The sequence below is a fragment of the Lissotriton vulgaris genome, chromosome 4_1 (genome assembly GCF_964263255.1).
Source record: "Lissotriton vulgaris chromosome 4_1, aLisVul1.2, whole genome shotgun sequence".
NCBI lineage: Eukaryota > Metazoa > Chordata > Amphibia > Caudata > Salamandridae > Lissotriton > Lissotriton vulgaris.
Window position 1 is genome coordinate 1,537,974,079 of NC_141691.1, and position 19,860 is coordinate 1,537,993,938.

The window sequence follows — 19,860 nt, forward strand, 5'->3', positions numbered from 1 at the left end:
GTATAGGCCCGAAAGGCCAAACAGGCCAATTTGACAAATGATCTGAGGTGCACGGGGAGCCAATGGAGGGACTTAAGTGGAGGCGTGATATGGGATGATTTGGGGAGGCGGAGGATGAGACGGGCAGCCTGGTTTTGGATGGCCTGTAGGCGACAGATTTCATAAGCAGGAATGCCTACGTACAGACCATTCCCATAGTCAAGGCGAGAGGTGATAAGGGCCAGGACTATGGTTTTAAGGGCGTCCGCTGAAAAATACCGGGAGATCTTCCGGATGAGACGAAGGGACAAAAAACAAGAGGATACCACGGAGCTGACTTGGGCATGCATGGTAAGGTCATGGCTGACCTTAATGCCCAAGGTCCGAACAGAGGGGACCGGAGAAGGGGGGGAGCCAAAAGAGGGGGGCCAGTGAATCGAGGACCAGGGGTTGGAGGGACCACCCGTGAGGACAAGCTCCGTTTTGTCAGGATTGAGCTTTAAATGATTGGTGCTCATCCAATCAGAAATAAAAACTAAAGTGGAGCAGAATTTAGGAAGAGAAATCGAGGGAGAAGAAAGATCAAAGACGAGCTGGAGGTCATCCGCGTAATTGTACACAGAGACCCCCAGCTCGCGAAGGGAAATAATAAGAGGGTGGATATAGAGGTTAAAAAGAAGAGGGGAGAGGGAAGAGCCTTGAGGGACCCCACAGGTGACTGGACGAGGGGGAGCGGAGAAACTCGAGAGGTGAACCGCTTGGGACCTGCCCGAAAGAAAGGACTCCAGCCAAGAAAAGGCTACGCCACAGATGCCCGCTGCGCTGGTACCCCAACCCCTAACTTTATTAGGATATTTTGCTTGGTACCCCAATATGGCCATCCAATTCCAGTTTAGTCACCACTCGATGTAAGTACGGGCATCATCAAACAGAACAATCACCTATTAGTATGAAAGACACTTACTGAGATGCATTATTTTCACTCTATGCAGAGCCAGAACGTGCAAGGGTTGAGAAGAGATAGCCCGGCGAAAAGTCTCAAAGAAGCATTCGGACAGCACACGTTTCTTGATTACTGCCAACAAATCTTCCAGGAAGTCCAGAAGCTATGTGTTCCTTTTGGCTACCAGGTTAAACTCCAACTGCTGAATCACAAAACCAACGCTGTCCAAGAGGACCACTGCTAAATTTAGCTGACAGCACAAAACATCCTGTTTATGATCCCTAAAAAACACACCGTTGCAGTTGATAACCATTCTAAATCTGTTTAACCTCAAGAGGGCCACGGCCAGCTTGAGGTGCATTAAAAAACACCAGTGGAACAGACAGCATGCCAAAAAGGATAACTTTGAATTTTCAAATCTATCCCTTGGTAGTCAAAATTGAGGCACTTCTGATGGAACTCATAACCAGATACGTCCGGGCAGGGGCCAGATCTAGTAAGGTCAATCATTCCTTTTATATCAGACTGTCTCACAGGATGCGAAAGCATTCCATCTTGAAATGTCGATACACTCGCTAGGTGTTCATCTCTCAGCTATATAACAGGACACACTCCTTTTTCATTCTTTTTTACTAAGACCATTTTGTCCAGGTAGCCGGATTGGTGAAAGTAGGACACATGAATGACCCCTTTGTTTTTAACTCTGAAATCTATTGGCCAGCAATCTCTTCCACTGTAAAACCGAAACAGTCTCTATTATACTAGCTCCACAGGGATTAATCCAGAGAACATGTACCATTTGCAGGAGAGGTGCATTTATTGTAATTTCCCACTATTGGTGGAGGAAAAGTCTTGTCTCACCCTACTTTTACATGGTAAAAAGAGGAAGACATGCCTGCAAAGGATCCCAAACTCTCACCAGAGTCTATATCGAAACATCATTAGCTACATCATTAACATGTTGAGAAAGGTAAACATCCTTAACCATGATGTATAAATAACGACTTACTGGAACAACGAAGAGTGAACAACGAAGAGGGCTGAACCACGAAGGTAACATCCACGAACGACGGAACAACGAAGGATGGAACCACGACTTTTAGAACATCGGAGCATGCTAGGAAAATGTTCAAAAGGGTAGATGGGGGTGTGGGGGGACTCCCCCCCACAAATACGATAAAAAAATATATAAAGATAGAAATATATGTAAAGATTAAAAAAGAAATAGTTAAAAAAAAAACAGCAAAGGTTGTTGAAGAAATTAGTTTACATTAAAATTACCAGTTTATGACCGGAGATGGCAGTGTTGCTTTGATTTAAACAAAATGCCATTAAATCTAATTATTTCGTGGTTTAGGGAGTAGTGGTTTAAAATGTAGTGGTTAAGTAATGGTCGTGGTTTAGCCTTCGTTGTTCCAGAAGTCGTGGTTCAGGCAGTACTTGTTAAGTCATACAATCGTTGAGAAAAGGTTGTTAAAGCATCTTTGATTTTTCTCACCTCTGACCATCAGATCATTCTTTTTCATTCTGTCATATCTAGCCACTCTACAAATAATTGCTGCAATGACCCTGAGCATGTACTTCTGCATTTTGTCCAAAGCACAAACGTACCTGGTTGTTAAACCAGGCCTCCCTAAAGTAGAAACACTGAGCTTTGGTACCACCCTTCGAAGAGGTAACATCCCATACTTTGAAGTTCACTCCAATAAAAAGGTAACCTTGACATTCTGCAGATACAGTACAATCTTAATTCAAAATGTAAAGGGCTCTGAAAACAAGCAGATTGCTTCTATCTGTGCACTCTATCTGTTGAGGACTGTCGAACAGAGCTACATGCTACAGAAGACGCATCGCGGTCGTTCTGGCTTCAGTACTATGTTGATGCCGGCCAGCGGTCCTACTTTAAACTGATTGGGACAATTCATTTTCATACTTCCTTCTGAGATTACGTTGCTACTTTGATTCATGGCTATCATGGAAACCAGTTCGATTTAGTACCGTAGCTGTTATTGGCTCACACGCCAGTCGGTTGTATACATCTCATTGTTTTTTGGAGAAGAGCGAATCCTTTTCTGTCACTCTGGATACTTTTATTTTATATCCATTTTGAGAAGCTTTATTCAGCCTTCATTGCATCTGTTCTTCAGAATTTCATCTGCCATGCTCACTAGAATCCGCCATTACTTACAGAAGCCCTGAAGAAGTCCCTAGTTTGGGACGAAACGCATCAGCTGTATGGTGCCTCATCTATTTTTGAAATAAAGGAAAAACAATCTGAGGAATTTAACGCTTTCTGGGACTCTTTGAAATTGTTTAATCATATGTTAAATGTAGTGGTGCACCTTTGCTTTTATAATCAATTGATTTAGTTCAGTAAGGAACGAGCACAGTTACAGTGGGTGCGGTCCAGTGTGCACACAATCCCCCGAGTAGAGTATAGGGATATTAATTATCATATGGGGTTATTTTTTGTTAGGTGCTGCTCTTCAGAAGGTTCCACTGTTAAGTCTTTTTTTCGATATAGCTCCTAACCCATTTTTATTCTATTCTTTGTCTTCACTTTGAGCCTAGCAACAAGTGAAAGTATTCTCTTCAGGTACACAATCGTACTTGCACCAAAGCATTCATTGTAAAAAACATTTACTGGGCTACATACACTAGCCATTTATTTATGCATTGGTTCAAATCAAACCATTTTTAAAAGCTGTGAAAATGTCCATTGTGAAAAGCATGACCATACGCTAGATTTTGAGCCGTTTCTTCAGCCTAAAATCATCAGGTGTATTGTAAAATCTCCCTAGGTGACATAAAACGGTACTTGCCAAACACAAGCAAAGTGGTATGGAAGAGACAGAGCTTATGAGGGGCAGGGTTAAGGTTCATATGGAATGCTAATATTTGTTCCACCTGTGGCAAGGTTGACCCAAACGTTGCCGATGGGCAGAGGATAAAGACTACAATTCTACCTGTCTGGTTTAAATACTACACAAAGAGACACAAAGTTTGTCTTATGCCCACCTAAGCTTATGATGGAAATTAGTTCAAATAACTTGTAAAGAATGCTAATACAATCACTCCAAATTAGATGGCATCTTCAAACTTGTACAAACAAATTAAATAGTTTCATCATGAAGTTTGAGAGGGAGAGAAAGACGGCTTGTCAAAATATATGAAGGAAACATCAGCAGTCACATAGTACAAACATCACTTTAAAAGAACAGGTTGCTCCCCACACTTATTTGAGAAGACTCTGTGGTCATGGAAATCACTGGGTGCGGCTCTTGGTTCCAGTAATGAGTAGAAGATGTTAGATATGGCACATTCTGATAACAGAAAAGAGAAACGCCTTAACACAGAATGCAATATTCCCCAAAGGATTCTGAAATCAAACTGCTGGGATATTGGAACAAAGTGAAATCTTGAGAATTCCTAGAAAGCCAGGATCCTGTCTCATTAAAGTAAGCCAGTCCCAGACAATCTCCAGGATGAGACTGATAGAGAATCAAGGGCCTGTCTATTGCCAAGACAAAGTCAAACATAATTTGTCTTTGTTCAAACAGATCCAAGAACTAACAATAGAGATGTCACATGGCAGAAAAAAAAGAATCTCTCTTCAGTGAGATGTTTTCACTAATTAGGTGCTCTAATAGGTGTGTGTGTGTGTGTGTATATTTTGTAGGAAATCACAAGCAGTGTCATCCTGAACACCATGGGTGTAAAGGAGGAATCCTCAACAGTGTACCTGGCCAGCACACATTTGAGGTATTACTGTAAGATCTCTAAACGGGAGTATGGGTTATGCATGGTAGGGGAGTAACCATTTCAAGTTGCTGGATGGTAAGAATGTTGTTCCCAAAAGATGAAATCTTACACAAAAAATCTAACTTTTGTATTACACTGCTGTATGCAGTCATTCACTTGACAACTTGTTACTGTCTTGAAACTCTAGGATAATTTCCTGCTTCTTTTATTTGCAGTTAATAAAAATAAATGTTGCTATAAAAGCCTGTGGCTTTATACAGTTTTCCATTACATCTTAATTGCCCAAGTGCATTTTGCTAATTTAGTTTGATCCTGCTGTTTTTCTACGTGCCCCATTCCACTTCTGAGCAGATTAGGCTCACTTTAAAAACCAGTAAGAAGAGACCAAAGGGTATTTTCTTGTGCACGAAAAATCATGTTAAAAATGAGTGACCATATTTAAATCATTGTCTTCTGTGGTCAAATGCTCCCCAGCCTTAATTGACAGAAAATGTTCCAGAGCTAGTTTATAAATGAGAGTTACATCACTAGTGTATCTAGAGGTCGAACCTTCTGCATTCTCTTAACTATCATCACCAGAAAGGCAATCAATAGAGGACTTGACCAAACCATTTGCACAAGCATATTGCCCTTTGGTATGAATTGGTAATCATATGTTTGAATGAGTTTCGAAAATGATGGGAAGAAATATGTTTTACTGGAAAATTCAGTATTGATTGATAAAAGAATTTGGAGAATTGACAACTGACAAATGTCACAAGATGCACTTGGCCAACGTAAGGAGTCAAAGTAATAATTCACAAGAGCTCAAAAGGAAAATCCTTACAAACTGACTAAGCTGCAGGTTTACGCTCTTGGCCAACTGAAAGTGCAGAAGTAAGTAGAGGATGAAAAATAAAAATGAATGCCTAACAGTAATCATTTTACCTCCAGGAAAGATTAATAAAACGGTCAATCATAAATTTACATTTTCTATGTATGTTGGTTTTTGAGTCCGCAATATATATAATGTTTGCGTATGAGGTTAAATTATATTATTTGCTTCTTACCAGAGTAAGTCAGTATGATTTATATGTTGCAAAATAAAAATTGACCGCCCATGTTCTACCACAGTGCATAAAGAGCAACTTTAGTTATAAGGGGAGATACACATACAAAGCAGAAACAACATGACACAAGAAAAACACGTTTGGAGAAAGATGTTTTTAATGTAGTACCTCATTCCGAAAGAGAATAGATTTTAAAACACTTTGCATGGTAGATATAATAAAACACAGAGACCACATATCTTGAAACAACCCTTTGTTCCGTATCATAAAACACAAAATCTAAGGTCAAACAACCATTTTCTACTGGTCACCCAGAGACTAAAAAGGGACAGAAGCAGGTGCGAACTTTTGCTTATCTGGCATCCAAGCTCTGGAACTTTCTCCCAATCAGTCTAAGAGCTAAACAATTTTCTCAGTTTTAGAAAGCAGCCAAAGACCTATCTATTTATATAGAAAAAATGCTATCCTCTCACGATCCCTGTTAGCGCTGGGAAGCCATGTACTCTACAAGAACTAGAAAACAAGAATATCTAACTGCCTTCCTCTGGCTTTATATGTTGGTATTGAAGAGACTTTCCCGAGCAACAGATGGGGGTGTAGCTGAAGCCTGGTGCACTGTCCATTATTTAAATTGTAACCAATGAACATTTATCTTGTTCTAGCCTAAACTTTGTGGGTGTGTCTTCGCCTCAGCCCAATGTCCTGTGCAACTCTAAATTAAAGGTTCTTATTTTGAACAATATGGTAAGCCATCGCTCATCACAAAATTAGAAAAAGACTGCAAAGTCTTTTAAAGTCTGGTTTAAAAACAAATGCAAAGCAACATAGTTTGTCTTATGTGCACCACAGTCTATGACGGAAATTAGTTCAAATGACTTGTGAATATGGCTAATAAAAGGACTAAATTAGATGACACCTTCAAACTTGTACAAACAAATAAAATAGTTTCCCTATGAAGTTTAGGGGAAAGAGAAATACTGCTTGTAAAAATATCTGAAGGAAACATTAGCAGTCACACAGGACAAAAAGCACTCTAAAATAACAGGTGACCCCCCATTCTTACTTGGGAAGTCTGTGTGGTGATGGAAATCACTGGTTCTAGAATATGAAGATTATCTCAACTAACTAACTGCATTCCAGCTATCACTGCTGCAATTTCTTCACCAGCACTCTAGAAATAAATAACAATCAAAGCGGAGGGTTCAGCTCTTGATTCCAGCGATTAGTTAGAATATGTTAGATATGGTACATTCTGATCTGAGAACAGAGAACCACCTGAATAGAGAATGCCATAAGCCTGAAACGTTTCTGAAATTAAACTGTTGGGGTATTGGAACAGAAAGTGAAATGCTTGGGATCCCTTTACAAGATTTCTGTTGAGTGATACTGTTCCAGGGTTTAATGGAGGAGGGCTGCTGAAAGAAAAACATTAAAATGTAATATTGTACCCACGTTCACAATCTACTGGACCAACCGGTCCAAGATCCACCCTATCAACTCCCCAGCAATACCTACACAATGGCTACATATGTTGAGGGTTATCAGAGGTAAGCTATCAGCATCATGCAGATCATCTAAAACAAACTATAACTGACGTTATATGTCTGACAGACTCCCAGCTTAACGATCACAGCCATCCTGTAATTGATAAACTGGTCCCTAATGATTGCTAAATGTGTTGTTCTAATCCTCTTAAGCATTGTGTATCTTGCTACATACTAAGATTCAAGTTGAATTTTGCAGCTCCTATCCCCACTCTTGATTATCTTGTCAGCTCTTGTAAACTAAATGAAACTTTTACTACATTCATTTATTGACCGCCAAGCACCTCTACTGCCACACTGCCTATATTAATTGAGGAAACCGACCAATGTGCCATTAGAGTTTTTTTTTTATATAGTTACGAGACCTAAATCTATGCTCCCCACAGAAGTGTCTTTCCAATAAAAAAAAGTATGATTTATAACCTTCTGCTAGCCAATCAACAAAATAACACCTACATCTGGATACATAGTGGATCCTATCTTCAGTGATCATGTTCTGTTAGCATGGAGAGATAATTTTGCTATTCAATTCGATATTCCTATCCCCGAGCTTCCAAAATTGAAACCTCAAACCACGTTCCAATGCAGAAACAGAAAAAGCTGTACTCCTGGCTCACCAGCCATTCAGACTTCTCATAATGTTACTACTAGTAATACGTTACTTTTTAATGCCACTTGATGGAACAGTAAACTTATACGGTTAAATCCATAAATCCAAACATCAAAAAGCCATGGTTCACTCCCAATCTTATTAGGTTGAAACTACAAGCATGCAAACACAGATGCAAATGGCATAATTTATATCCGCCCAATTTAAATGTTAGTTATACCCATTTTATAAAACCTAGAAGGAACAGATCAAAACAGTGTCTGATCGGATTGCCAGAGTTCTTAATAATCGTTGTAGGTTTATAAATAATTCTCAATACCCTCTTGCTGGTAAAACATCAGTTACTAATTTTTGTTCAACAATCTTGAATACCTCCATGGATTCTGGAATTATGCCAGCCTCATGGAAAAGAGCAGCTGTCAAACTGCTTTAAAAAAATCTACATTAAAAGAGAGAAAATTAAAGCAAATCCAGGCCTATTTCACTACTCTCATTTTAGGATAACATCCTGGAGAAACTTGTATTTGCTCAATTAAAAAAAATCATGTTGTTAGTAATAACATTCTGGTCTGGTGCAGAACGCTGCTGCTCGGCTCATTTCATTTAGCCAAATATTCTCATATTTCTCAGCTTAAACAGTCTCCCTGGCAGCCCATTAAAAGCAGGGTTATTTTCAAAGCCAAGGTGATCCCACACAGATCTAATTATCAAAGTTACCCTAACTTCTCTAAGAAGCTTAAACACTATGCCCCTAATAAAACCTTTTATTCAATGTAAACAGTGATGAATTTTTGTTGCAAGAAGCTATATAGTCACCTATGGGAAAAGAGCATTTTCATTCAATGCCACAAAGATGTAGAACTCCATTTCTTGTAGCCTACAATAGTAACCAAATCTCTTACTGTTTAGGAGACTTCCGAAGAGATTTAAGCCTGCCCCCAAAGGTATTACTGCAATCATGCTATCACAGCGCCACTATGCTTGAGCGCTTTCTATAGAATTGTCAATAGAGTATTTACCATTTACTCTGGCTTTTGCACCTGCCAAACTTTCTCTACTAATTTTCCGCACATTCGAAGCATCAATTTACACTCTTGCTTGGTATTAAAGGTTAAATATGTATTAACAGTACTAATAGGTCTAGTCTTTGGTAACTGTCGGCTTTGCCAACAGTTTTTAGAGATGCACTATGTGGCCACGGCAGGAGCGTAATTTTGTAGGCACACACTTGACGTATGCATGCGCCTTTAAAATTACACAGGTGCATTTACTTTCTTTGTATGAACGGAGTAGGATCGGTAAATAAAAACATTTTGAGCAAAAGGGTTTAGTTTTTTTAAGTGGACGGGGAAACAACACAGAGGGTGCAGGTGGGGGACAGGAGCAAGGAGGAGGGCATGGAGAAGCAACATGGAGGGTGGCAAAAGAAACACGGAGGGAGAAGTACACGACAGGGGTGAGAGAGAGCACTGTCAGGCATGGGAGGAGCACACAGGCGAGAAAACAAAGCAGAGGAAACCCATACAAGGGAAAGCGTCGCACATAAGAGGTGCAGAGGGAGAAGAACACAGGCAAGATAGAGAGCAACACAAAGCTCGGATGAGGTGAATGATTTAGAAAGCAGTAAAACACAAACATTCTCATGGAGTACTCAAACAAAAGATAAAAGAAGTGCCCGAAAAGTAAGCAGTGGAACAGAACAAGTAATGAGGCTATACTCCAGGGGAAGAGCAAACATGAGAAGAGGAAGGAAAGGCTACACAAGCTAACAAAGAAAAAGCAAGCAAATGAGAGTGACAGTAAGGACAAATAATGGTAAGCAATGGGCAGGCTCTGCAAAATGACAATAGGTCTTTTTGCAAGTAAACAGTTGGTGCTGCCCGGTAGGAGAGACAAACAATGTCAGGAAGCCCTAAAATGCTAGCTTTCTGTCTGGAATTCTCAAACCTTTCTAATGTCTACTTGCTCAACACCCTAATTCTATTCAATTAGATGCTTGTACAAGATTTTAAACTGCATGCCAGTGAATACATCTCTCTCGTGAAGCCATGAGTAGTGTCACACCGTTGAGGAGGGATCAAGAGAGTACAACCAACACAGAATTAAAAGCTTGGATTTCTTGGTTTCAAAAACTACTAGCTCGCATATTGTTGCCATGTGGACAGAAGTCAAAAAGTACATTTTCTGCAGCTGCAGCCATAAAGAAATACTGATGTTGTGTCATGTTAAAAATGTCATTTTTGTATCTCAAAGAAAGAGATCTCAATCCCCATGGCACAATTTATCCTGAACTTGGTCTGGTGGCAAGTTTGTAAATGTACTAGCCTTTGGAGCTGGCTGCATGAACCACTAAGGAATCCGCTATCAGATAATTTGCTCATTAAACACTTCACTCAGCATCGTTGATTCTCACTCTAAGGTTAGAGCCTGTGCAACAAAGCAGAACTGTCCAATGCACTCATTGCCACAGACTCCACTCTGTGGAACAAATATGGCGGTGGACCCTGAAGCCAATTGCTTTTCTATTTCAGACAACAAAGAAAAGATCTCGCTTATGAAAGACTCAAGATATCAAAGAAATGAGGCCAGTTACGAAAGACTTTAAGTGCAGCAGCCATTAGCCATTTAGGGCACCAAAAACACTAGAGGGGCCCTTCTCTCTCTGCACTAGATGTTGGGCTAGGAGCCTACTCCGCGAGGCATTAACCTGACAACTCCAGGACCATTGCCAGTTCCACAGTGACATGCAGGAATGAATAACTTATTTTTCTCTATTCCCTAAGAAATAATGGTTCCTTGAAGACTGAGATTCACAAACGGATCTGATGACAGTCCTGGTCACCCAAGCAGAAAAAACAAGCTTGTTCCATACTCTAGAAAGCTCTTTGGCTGCTTAGACAAACTAGCTCACACTGGGCAGAACAATAGTTCTTGGATTGTCATAACAGCCAAGCATCAAATACAGTAGCTAATAGTTTTGGTTTAAAACATCATCCTCATGTACCTGTTACAATGCCTAAACCCTGAGGGCCTAATGCGCTTGATGCGGAAACAGACAAACATATTAAAAACCCAATTAAACTGAACTTATGTAAGAATTGGAAACATCAAGCCTTGTAAACATGGACCAAGTCCCACTGCCTGGGTGCAGAAAAGAGAACTGAAAGATTTTCAGCAGGGGCAGTCCCAGTGTAACACCTGGGACTCAAGAGGAACTAACCACTGACATAGCTGCGTTAACATGGTTTCCGAGGGTCTGCAGCTGGGACATTTTTTAAGATAAAGACCAGTATCCATTAGTATAAGACTGTTCTGTTACAGGAGACTTCAAATGTTTCCATATAGAGATAGATAACCATATCAGGCACCAAAGAATATTTGCGTCCTGTTACCTGCTGCCCATGGAGGAATTTGTACATCATCAACCAGCTCTCCTCCCTGCTTTTTGCCCAAGTCCAGCTTCAAAGTGTTCTCCAAAAAGCCAACATCGTGTCCATAGAACTCAGGAATCAGCTAGTTGTAAAGAAAACAAAAACGACATGAGCAGCTGAAAGAAGAACATTGCTACATCCAATTACATTTTGACGTTGACTACATAAAACATACCTCCTTGAAGTCAGTGGCACCCTCTAAGCAGTTTCTCCAGGTTTCTGAAATACTGCAGAACAATTTGAATCAGTACAATTGTGTTTAAATGTATTCACTTTATATTAGCAGGAAAACTATTAACAGTCATATTGCCATAAAAAACATAACTTTAAAAATGCTATTAAACATTTACATTTGCTAATAAATGACACACAACTGCACGCCGACCTACTACGCTTCTTAATAAAGTGTTCAATTAAGGAAGTTCATCGCCCAAGATAATTTTAGGATATATTGCTTTCTCCATAAATGCGGCTACGGTTCCTCATTCGAACAGGAACAATAGAAATGGATGACAATTACTATTGTATAAACATGCACTTTCCAGTAGTCATCTTGCATTCGATGCCTTTCAGCCTCAGATGAGATGCCCGACTCAGAAAGCCATTTGCTCTAGTAAATTCCAACTAAACGTGTAAACGTTTCGATTTATGAGTGAAAGGATTCGATTAAAGGTGACTTTCAAATTCAATACCATTCTTTCATGAGAAATATTACCCTAAGATTATATGTTACTATGACTAAGTAAATCGTTTTCTAGGCATGAGAAGTACAAGTTCCGCAAGGAAATGTCTTGGAAAGTTTGCGCTTGAGTCGGCTTTAATAACCTTTTCATGTGCAACAAACAGTTAAAGATTTACTTCTGCAAGGGCAAGAGTTAATCTCTTAACAGGTAGGGTAGGGTTTACTCCAATCATTGGTGGAGAGGAAGTGATGTGCCTACTGAGAAAAAAATCCAGAGGGGAAAATAAAAGTTATAGCAAGCATTGTCAAAACCAATAGGTGTGGCATTACCACTAACCTTCTGTTTTATTGCTGGTTAACTAATTTACATATGTTCATGGTCAGTGATGAAAATATAAGAACAGCTTGTTAGCCAGTGGCTGTGTTGTGTGTAAGGTGGTGTCTCTGTTGTGTTTTGCTCACTCTAACAGAACAGTGCCCTATAGAGACTACGTAGTCTGGGAGGAAAAATGATCAGTGAACACACACAAGCAAGACTTTGTTTAAATAAGTGTAAGAGCACAGCATTTAAATCAGAGGTTGAAGAAAAGTCAATGAGGAAGCCTTTACTGATTACTAGAGGCAGCAGATAACGAGAGGCTGCAGCTGAGAGCCGGTCACATCCCACAGGGGGCTGGAAGAGTTTTTCATCACTGTGAACTGCTTTAAAAATGTTAAACCATTTCATTTTATTTTAAACTAAGCCTCACATAGCGCTTTATAATCGCCTTTAAACAAGCCTCATTCTTACCGTCTCTACCGCCTTGGTCCATCGCGGCTGTGTGCCGATTGTTTGGAGGGTGTGGCAAAGCAGAGTGCAATTACCCACACTTGGTTTTCAGAGGAGGAGTTTCACTGAGCAACACCCTACTGAACTCTGATGTGCCAGCGGAGGCGCACAGCAGGCGCGCCTAAGGCAAGCCCGTCTGCGCCCGACCGGGCCCAGGGGCCAGGACTGGCTGTGGGTTAGCCCATCACGATGTTAAATACACAGCGAATGAGCTAAAGAGCCTGATGTCACCCATTATGGAGATATGTAAACACAATTTACACGGAGACAAGGAGGAACTCTCCTGCGGCAATTGCAACAAGTATTTCACCTCAACAATAATGAATACTCAACAGAGAGAGGGACTGTCCTTCCTCCTGCTGAATTGTAGATCCCTAACTAAACATAAACATGAAATTCACAATATACTGGCGGAACAAAAACCCAACGCCATGTTTTTGACTGAAAACTGTCTCAATGACAGCCCTACCCCTGATATCCTAGATGCCTTACCGGAATGCTACGGGATAGCAAAACAGGACCGGGTTGGACAAAGGGGGGTGGTGGGTTGGGGGGTTTGCTGTACTCTATAAATCAACGATAAAATGTGACATTAAAGAATCAGACCTTGACAAATGTGACAGGATCTTTTTCATGCTTTTAATAGCAGTTAACAATACCATAGCTGGTTTCCTGATTTACCGTCCTCCAGGGCCAGAAACTCAATTCATAACCAGCTTAGGTGAAAAAATCATACACACAGCCATACGTCACAGGGGACCTTAATATACACTAAGATGAAACTACTAGACAAGAGGCACAAACTGTGTGTAAAGAACTCATGATCTTCAACCTTGCCCAAAAAATGTACGCACCTACACATCAAGCAGGACACATTTTAAATCCTATTTTACTAACATAACTGACATGGAAGTAGGAGCATCTTGGTCAATCCCATGGTCCGATCACAACATAATCCCTTTTCAGATCCCACACACAAACCCAAGAGTCAGCTTACCCAAAAAGTCAATAAGCCATAGGAAGTGGGAGAAGTTTAATCCTGACTCGTTCACTCAGGCGCTACTGGACAAGGATATTAAAATAGACAACAACAGGTGGGATCATGGATAACCGTAGCGCTGAATTAAATAGCACCCTGGACGAGCATCTCAGCTCCATGGTTCAATGACACCTTAATGAAGGCCAAATAAAAGAGCAAACAGTTGGAACGCAGGTCGCGTAAGAACTACTGCGCAAACATTAAAGGAGAATATAAACAACAACAAAAAACATACTACGCTCTGATAATGAAAACTTGTTGTGAGTTCTACACTGGGAAAATTGAAATGGCCAAACACTCCTCAAAAGAGATGTATGCCAGCTTAAAATCCCTACAGTCAGCAGATAGACTAAGCCCCCCCTCCACGTCGGAGGAATCCTGCAATAGAATTGCTGACTTCTTTGCAGAGAAAGTGACAAAGATCTATGATACGTTCCCCAGAGAAGGCTGGATACTTTCCCCAGGGAGGAAAGAGCTATGTGAAGCTGGCTTTAGGAAAAGGCTGAAAACTTGTTTTTTTCCCCCCATCTATAAACCTGAATAGACCTTGAAACATTACCTATCTCGTGCCATTTCTGAGTTTCTGCTCAGCGCGGGGACACACAGTTGGTGTAACCAGGCGCTCTACAAATGCTGCTGATGATGATGATGATGATTATGTTTTGAATGACCACTTCATCAATCAAATATCTGAAATACTGTTCTTGTTCAGTGCACTTGGAAAGGAGTACGAGGCTGTCAGCTAGAGATCCTTTTCCAATAAAATTTAAAGGCTCCTTCAAATATGAAAAATCACTAACAATCATACTAGAGAGAAATTGTGGAGGTTTCTGTCCAACTAACTGAAGGAGATAAATACTAAATTCCAAACTGCCCTTGGTCTGGCAGTAGAAGCTAAAACCACTCGTTTAATCAGCTAATCACAGTACATACTAACAACAAGGATATTATTATTCCCTGTTAAGTATACTGTTGTACCTGGCTCTCTCTGCATGGTCACCCCATACTTTTTGCCTTCACTTCCTTCCTTTTCAGAATTTGTTTTTGTTGGCTTTCAGTGCTCTGTGCACTTTACCACTGCTAACCAGTGCTAATGTGCTTTTGCTCTCTCCCTAAAACATAGTACAATTGGCACCGGTTTTTAAAGTTAATGCCACTAGTGGGCCTGTAGCACACATTGTGCCACCCACTAAAGCAGCCTTTTAAAACATGCCTCTGGCCTACCACTGCAGCCTGTAGTACTGTTTCAAACTCCCATTTAGATATGTCAAAACATACCTTTTACAAGGCCTAAACCTTCCTTTTCAATACATATATGTCACCTCAAGGGAGGCCCTAAAGGCTCATAGTGCAGGGGACATTGTATTTAAAAAGTAGGACATGTGTGCTTAAGTGTGTCATGCCCTAACAGTGAAAAAGGTCTAATAAGTGAGAACTTTGGATTGGGAGTAGATAGAGATAGGTTTATTACAATCAACTGACTTGAAATCTAAAACACTTTTTAATGGAGAAGTCAGAATTTCTAACAATGTGTGCCTTCTGCCAGTGTCCTGGGTGACATAACTGTGAATGGCTCTGCTGATGGGGTTTGAGTATCCCTTCCAGTATAATGACACAAAGGGGCTTAGGTTGGACAGAATGGGCCATTCTGACAGGATGACTGGAAAAGCTGTCCCCAGCCCTAAACACATCAAAAGGCTTTGCATTCTGCCCACACAAAGGATCATACCTGCTCTGCCTTTTGTCACCCCCAGACAGTTTGGAACCTTGACAGGGGAAAAACTTTTCGGAAACAGATGTGGGGGTACAACAGATAGTACAACACAAAGGCTGGCACCAGGTATACATATTGGACCATCAGAACATACCTGGGACCTGTGGAAGTTACGGAAGGACTGCCCTGTTGCAGGAGGGTTTGCTCTGCGGCTCGAAGGACTGCCTTGCTGTCTGAGAAGGAAGTATGAACCTGCTTATTTATTTATTTAGGAGTTTTGTATAGTACTAGCTGGACCATGGGTATCAGAGCATTCACAGCATATACAATAATGTACAAACAGATGATACAGGAGAATGGTAGAACATGGGGGTTAGAGCAGGAAGGGAACAAGTATAAGGGCGAAGGAGGAGAGGAGCAGAGGGTGCAAGTCAAATATGATGATCATCCGAACATAATCAACATTCAAACCGTTTATACACAAAAAGTTTTCTTGATCTGAGTCAGTGTTGTCAATCTAGAAATTTAGTAAAGACGGAGTGTCGGTTGGGGAACTTCCTAGGCTCTATCAATTCGCTCGAGGGAGGTCGAGGAAGAGGGCTTTGAGTAGGTTCTTGAATTTTGCAAACAAGGGGGTTGTTCTGGTGTGGGGTGGGATGGAGTTCCAGATTTTTGGTGAGTTTCCAGCAAAAGATTTGGCTGTGGTTCTATGTTTGCGAGTTTTTGGCGGGATGAGTAGTAGAGAGTTGGAGCTCCTGAGGTTTCTGGACTAGCCTGCCCTTTTGAGTTTGACGGCCAGGTATTCCGGTTTGCCTGTGTGCTGGGCTTTGTGCGTGAGGCAGGCTGCTCTAAAGCTGGCTCGCAACTCAACTGGGAGCCATCTGAGTTCTCTGAGGGCTGGAGAGATGTGCTTGAATTTCTTAATTCCGGTGACCATTCTGGCTGCTGCGTTGAGGGTTGTCTTCAGGGGGGCGAGGTGGGTTTTTGCTGGCCCAGTCAAGGTAGCGATCTAGTAGTCTATGCTGGAGAGGACCAGCGCTTGGGTGGCTTGTTGAAGGTCCTTGGGTGGGAGGAAGGGTTTTAACTTGTATAGTAGTTTTAGGTTGGGAAAGGCACTTTTAGCGGATCGTGAGATGTATTTCTTCATGTCAAGTTTTGGGTCTAGGGTGATCTCTAGAGATTTAACTGAGTCTGCCAAGGAGAGGTTACCATTGAGGGCATCAATGGCTTCGAGCCATTCTTCGAATTGTGGGTTATCGTCTTTGTTGGAAATGAGTAATATTTCCGTTTTTTCTTGGTTAAGTTTCAGGTGAATGGTTGTGAGCCAGTGTTGAACCTCCTTGAGAGTGTTGTTTAGTCTCTGGATGTCGTCAATTGAGGTGGTTTCCAGATAGAGCTGCGTGTCGTCTGCATAAAGATGAAACAGGATGTTGGATTTCCTAAGTAGAGAAGTAAGGGGTTCAATGTAGATGTTGAAGAGCTGGGGGGAGAGTACTAACCCTTGTGGAACACCTTTGATGACAGGGTGGGGTCAGACTCGAAGTTTTCGATTTTTATTCTTTGTGATCGGTTGTGGAGAAAGGAAGAGAACCAGTGGAGGACCGTCTCTTGTAGGCGGTCCTTTTCTTGAAGAACCTTTATGAGCAATTTGTGGTCAACTGTATCGAATGCGGCCGATAAGCCTGGGAGGATCAGAAGGCAGCAATGATCCGAGTCGAGTGATTTGAGTAGGTCGTCTATGACACTGAGGATTGCTGATTCAGTGCTGTATCCCTTTCTAAAAAGCCCGATTGATGGGGATCTAGTAGTTTAATGTTTTCCAGGTGTTGGGCTAGTAGTGGTAGTACACATCTTTCCATGATTTTGGACAAAAAAGGAAGGTTCGAGACAGGTCTGAAATTATTCAGATCCTCAGTGTCCTGTTTTGTTTAGCAGAGGGCTGACTTGTCCTACTTTGAGGCAGTCCGGTACGATTCAAAAGCTCAATGAGCTGCTGATGATCTTGCACTGTAGTGGGGCTAGGACGAGCTTCAGGTCTTTGGCCAGGTGAGGAGGTAGCTGATCCAGGGAGTGAGATGAGGGCTTAGCATTGGAGATTAGATTGACTATCTCTGCTTTCTGGATGGGAATAAAGGAGGACCACTGTTTTGGAGATTTCACGGAGGCGCTAACAAGAGTTTCGGACATTTTGATCTCGCGGGAGAAGATGGGATTTGTGCCAAGTGCAAGGTCAATCTTAGCTATTTTGTCATTGAAAAAGGTTGCAAAGCTGTCGTATCGATCTTTGAATGCCTGAGTTGAGGAAGGTATGGGTTTAGAGGTTCCTTATGATATTGAAAAGCTCTTTGGGTCGTTTTTTTGCGTTATCTAGTGACGAGCAAAAGAGAGCTGACTTTTTGTTCTTAATGTGATTTTTGTACATCCTGCGAGCTGCTTTGAGTTTATCGTGGTGGAGGGCTGACGGATTATTCCTCCAGGTTCTTTCTGCAGCTCTCAACTGTCTTCTTTCTTCGTTGATGTCAGTGGTGAACCATGATCTAGAGGGGATGTTCCTGGATTTCTTTAGCTTCAGGGGAGCAATTTGATCCAGGGTGAGTGTCATACTGGAGTTGTAAAGAGAGGTGAGTTCATTAGTTAAGAGGTGGTCAGTCGAGTAGGAGAGCAGCAAGCTAATTCTTTCTTCTAGGTCCGCTCGCGAGATCTGGGCAGTGTTCCTGACCCACTTGGGAGGGTCTGGCTTGGGAATTAGATTGGTGAAGATCGAATGGTTGTTGTGAAAGAGAACTATGTGATGGTCGGACCAGTCAACGGGGAGGATGTGGTCGATGGAGATTGCCTTGCTTTCGGCTATAATTGCGTCAAGGATAGCTCCTCTGTGATGTGTTTCTTCTGAGCAGTGTTGGGTCAGATTGTTAACTAGTAGTAGGCTGTTTGTTTCATTCCATCTTAGATTGAGGTCGCCCAGAATTATGTTGTTAGAGTTGCTGAGTGCGCAATGGGCAATCAGGTCAGAAAGGTGAACCCTGAATTCTGAGGAGTTGCCTGGGGGGTGGTATAGAAGATGGCAAAGGGTAGGCCTGTGACAGAGACATTCAAAGGAGCTGTATACACAAGAGGAAATTTCCGTGATGGAGATGTTGTTCTTGTGGATAATTGCTATGCCCCCGCCTCTTTTCACTTGCCTGTCTTTGTTGATCATCGTGAATCCGGGAGGTACCAGCATGTCCATGCTAGGGTAGGAGAGGTTATTGAGCCAGGTCTCTGTTATGAATGCTATATCTATGTCATGGGAGAGGATGGCTTCTGCTAGTTCGGATGCATGTTTGGAGACTGATCTGCAGTTTAGGAGCATGCAGTTGATGGGGGGTTGGTTTTTATTTGTACCTGTTTTCACTCGTTGGACTCTAGGTAGGAGGGCTAGGTGGGCAGGGGGTCTGGCTAGAGTGAGTTCCTGACCCCCCCCAAGAGGTGCCCCTCAGGCCCTGGACCCTTGGCCTGCATCAGTGTGAGCTTCTCCAAAGAAAAAAATGTAAAATTCTAAAGTCTGGGCTCCTCGCAACCGTGAACTGACTCGTTTGTGCTAAGACTCTGGTGTTCGCGACGACCACTGACAGAAAGGTCTGGTGAGACCTGTTCTTTACCTCAAGAGCGATCACCAGTCTCGACCAGCAATGCAAGACTGTCATGGCGGGCTAAAGCAACAACAGCCAGCGATGACAGCCAACACGAAGCTCCAGCAACAACAGTCTGCAACACCAGGCCTGCTCTTTGCGCTACAGTGAAGACCATCCACTGATCTTTTCCTGCTCCTTGCAAACTCCTCCATTATGAATGGAACTCCTCACGTCAGACCTTGAAGTTAACTTTCCGGAGGGACTACTCTGGTCCCTGTATCTGACCTGCACTCCATCGCAATCAGTCTGAACTTGTAACTTTCCTCTGGTCTAGTGCAACCAGCTGACAAAGAGTGGGACTTTGTTCATTTATGGAATATTTTCACTTCAATCTTTAAAATTGCACATCTCTGGTTGTGCGGATTGGGTTTTTGTTGTTTTGGTATCATTTTATCTATTAAACTTTACTTTTTGTTTCTAAATTGGATTGGGATTTTTCTTGGGTTGTGTTTTAACTTTATAACCCCACTCATTAGTGGGGCTATGTGAATTCATGTGAATGGTTTTTGAGGTGAAGAAAGAGGCTAGAGGAGATTAGGTATTGTTAGGTTGCAGGGGAATTATTCAAATGAAGGAGAGGCTATAATCTATTAAACGTGTAGGC

At 41.7% G+C, this 19,860-nt stretch overlaps 1 protein-coding gene across 1 annotated transcript in view; it reads right to left on the reverse strand.

Annotated features, from left to right (window-relative positions):
- NSMAF (neutral sphingomyelinase activation associated factor) overlaps nt 1-19,860 on the reverse strand; it is a 606,375-nt gene that overhangs the window by 185,569 nt on the left and 400,946 nt on the right. Inside the window, exons 17-18 of the mRNA XM_086965781.1 lie at nt 11,494-11,545; nt 11,280-11,400 (exon numbers count right to left, since the gene is read on the reverse strand). Coding sequence (XP_086821907.1) covers nt 11,280-11,400; nt 11,494-11,545 — 173 coding nt within the window. The remainder of the gene's footprint in view (nt 1-11,279; nt 11,401-11,493; nt 11,546-19,860) is intronic.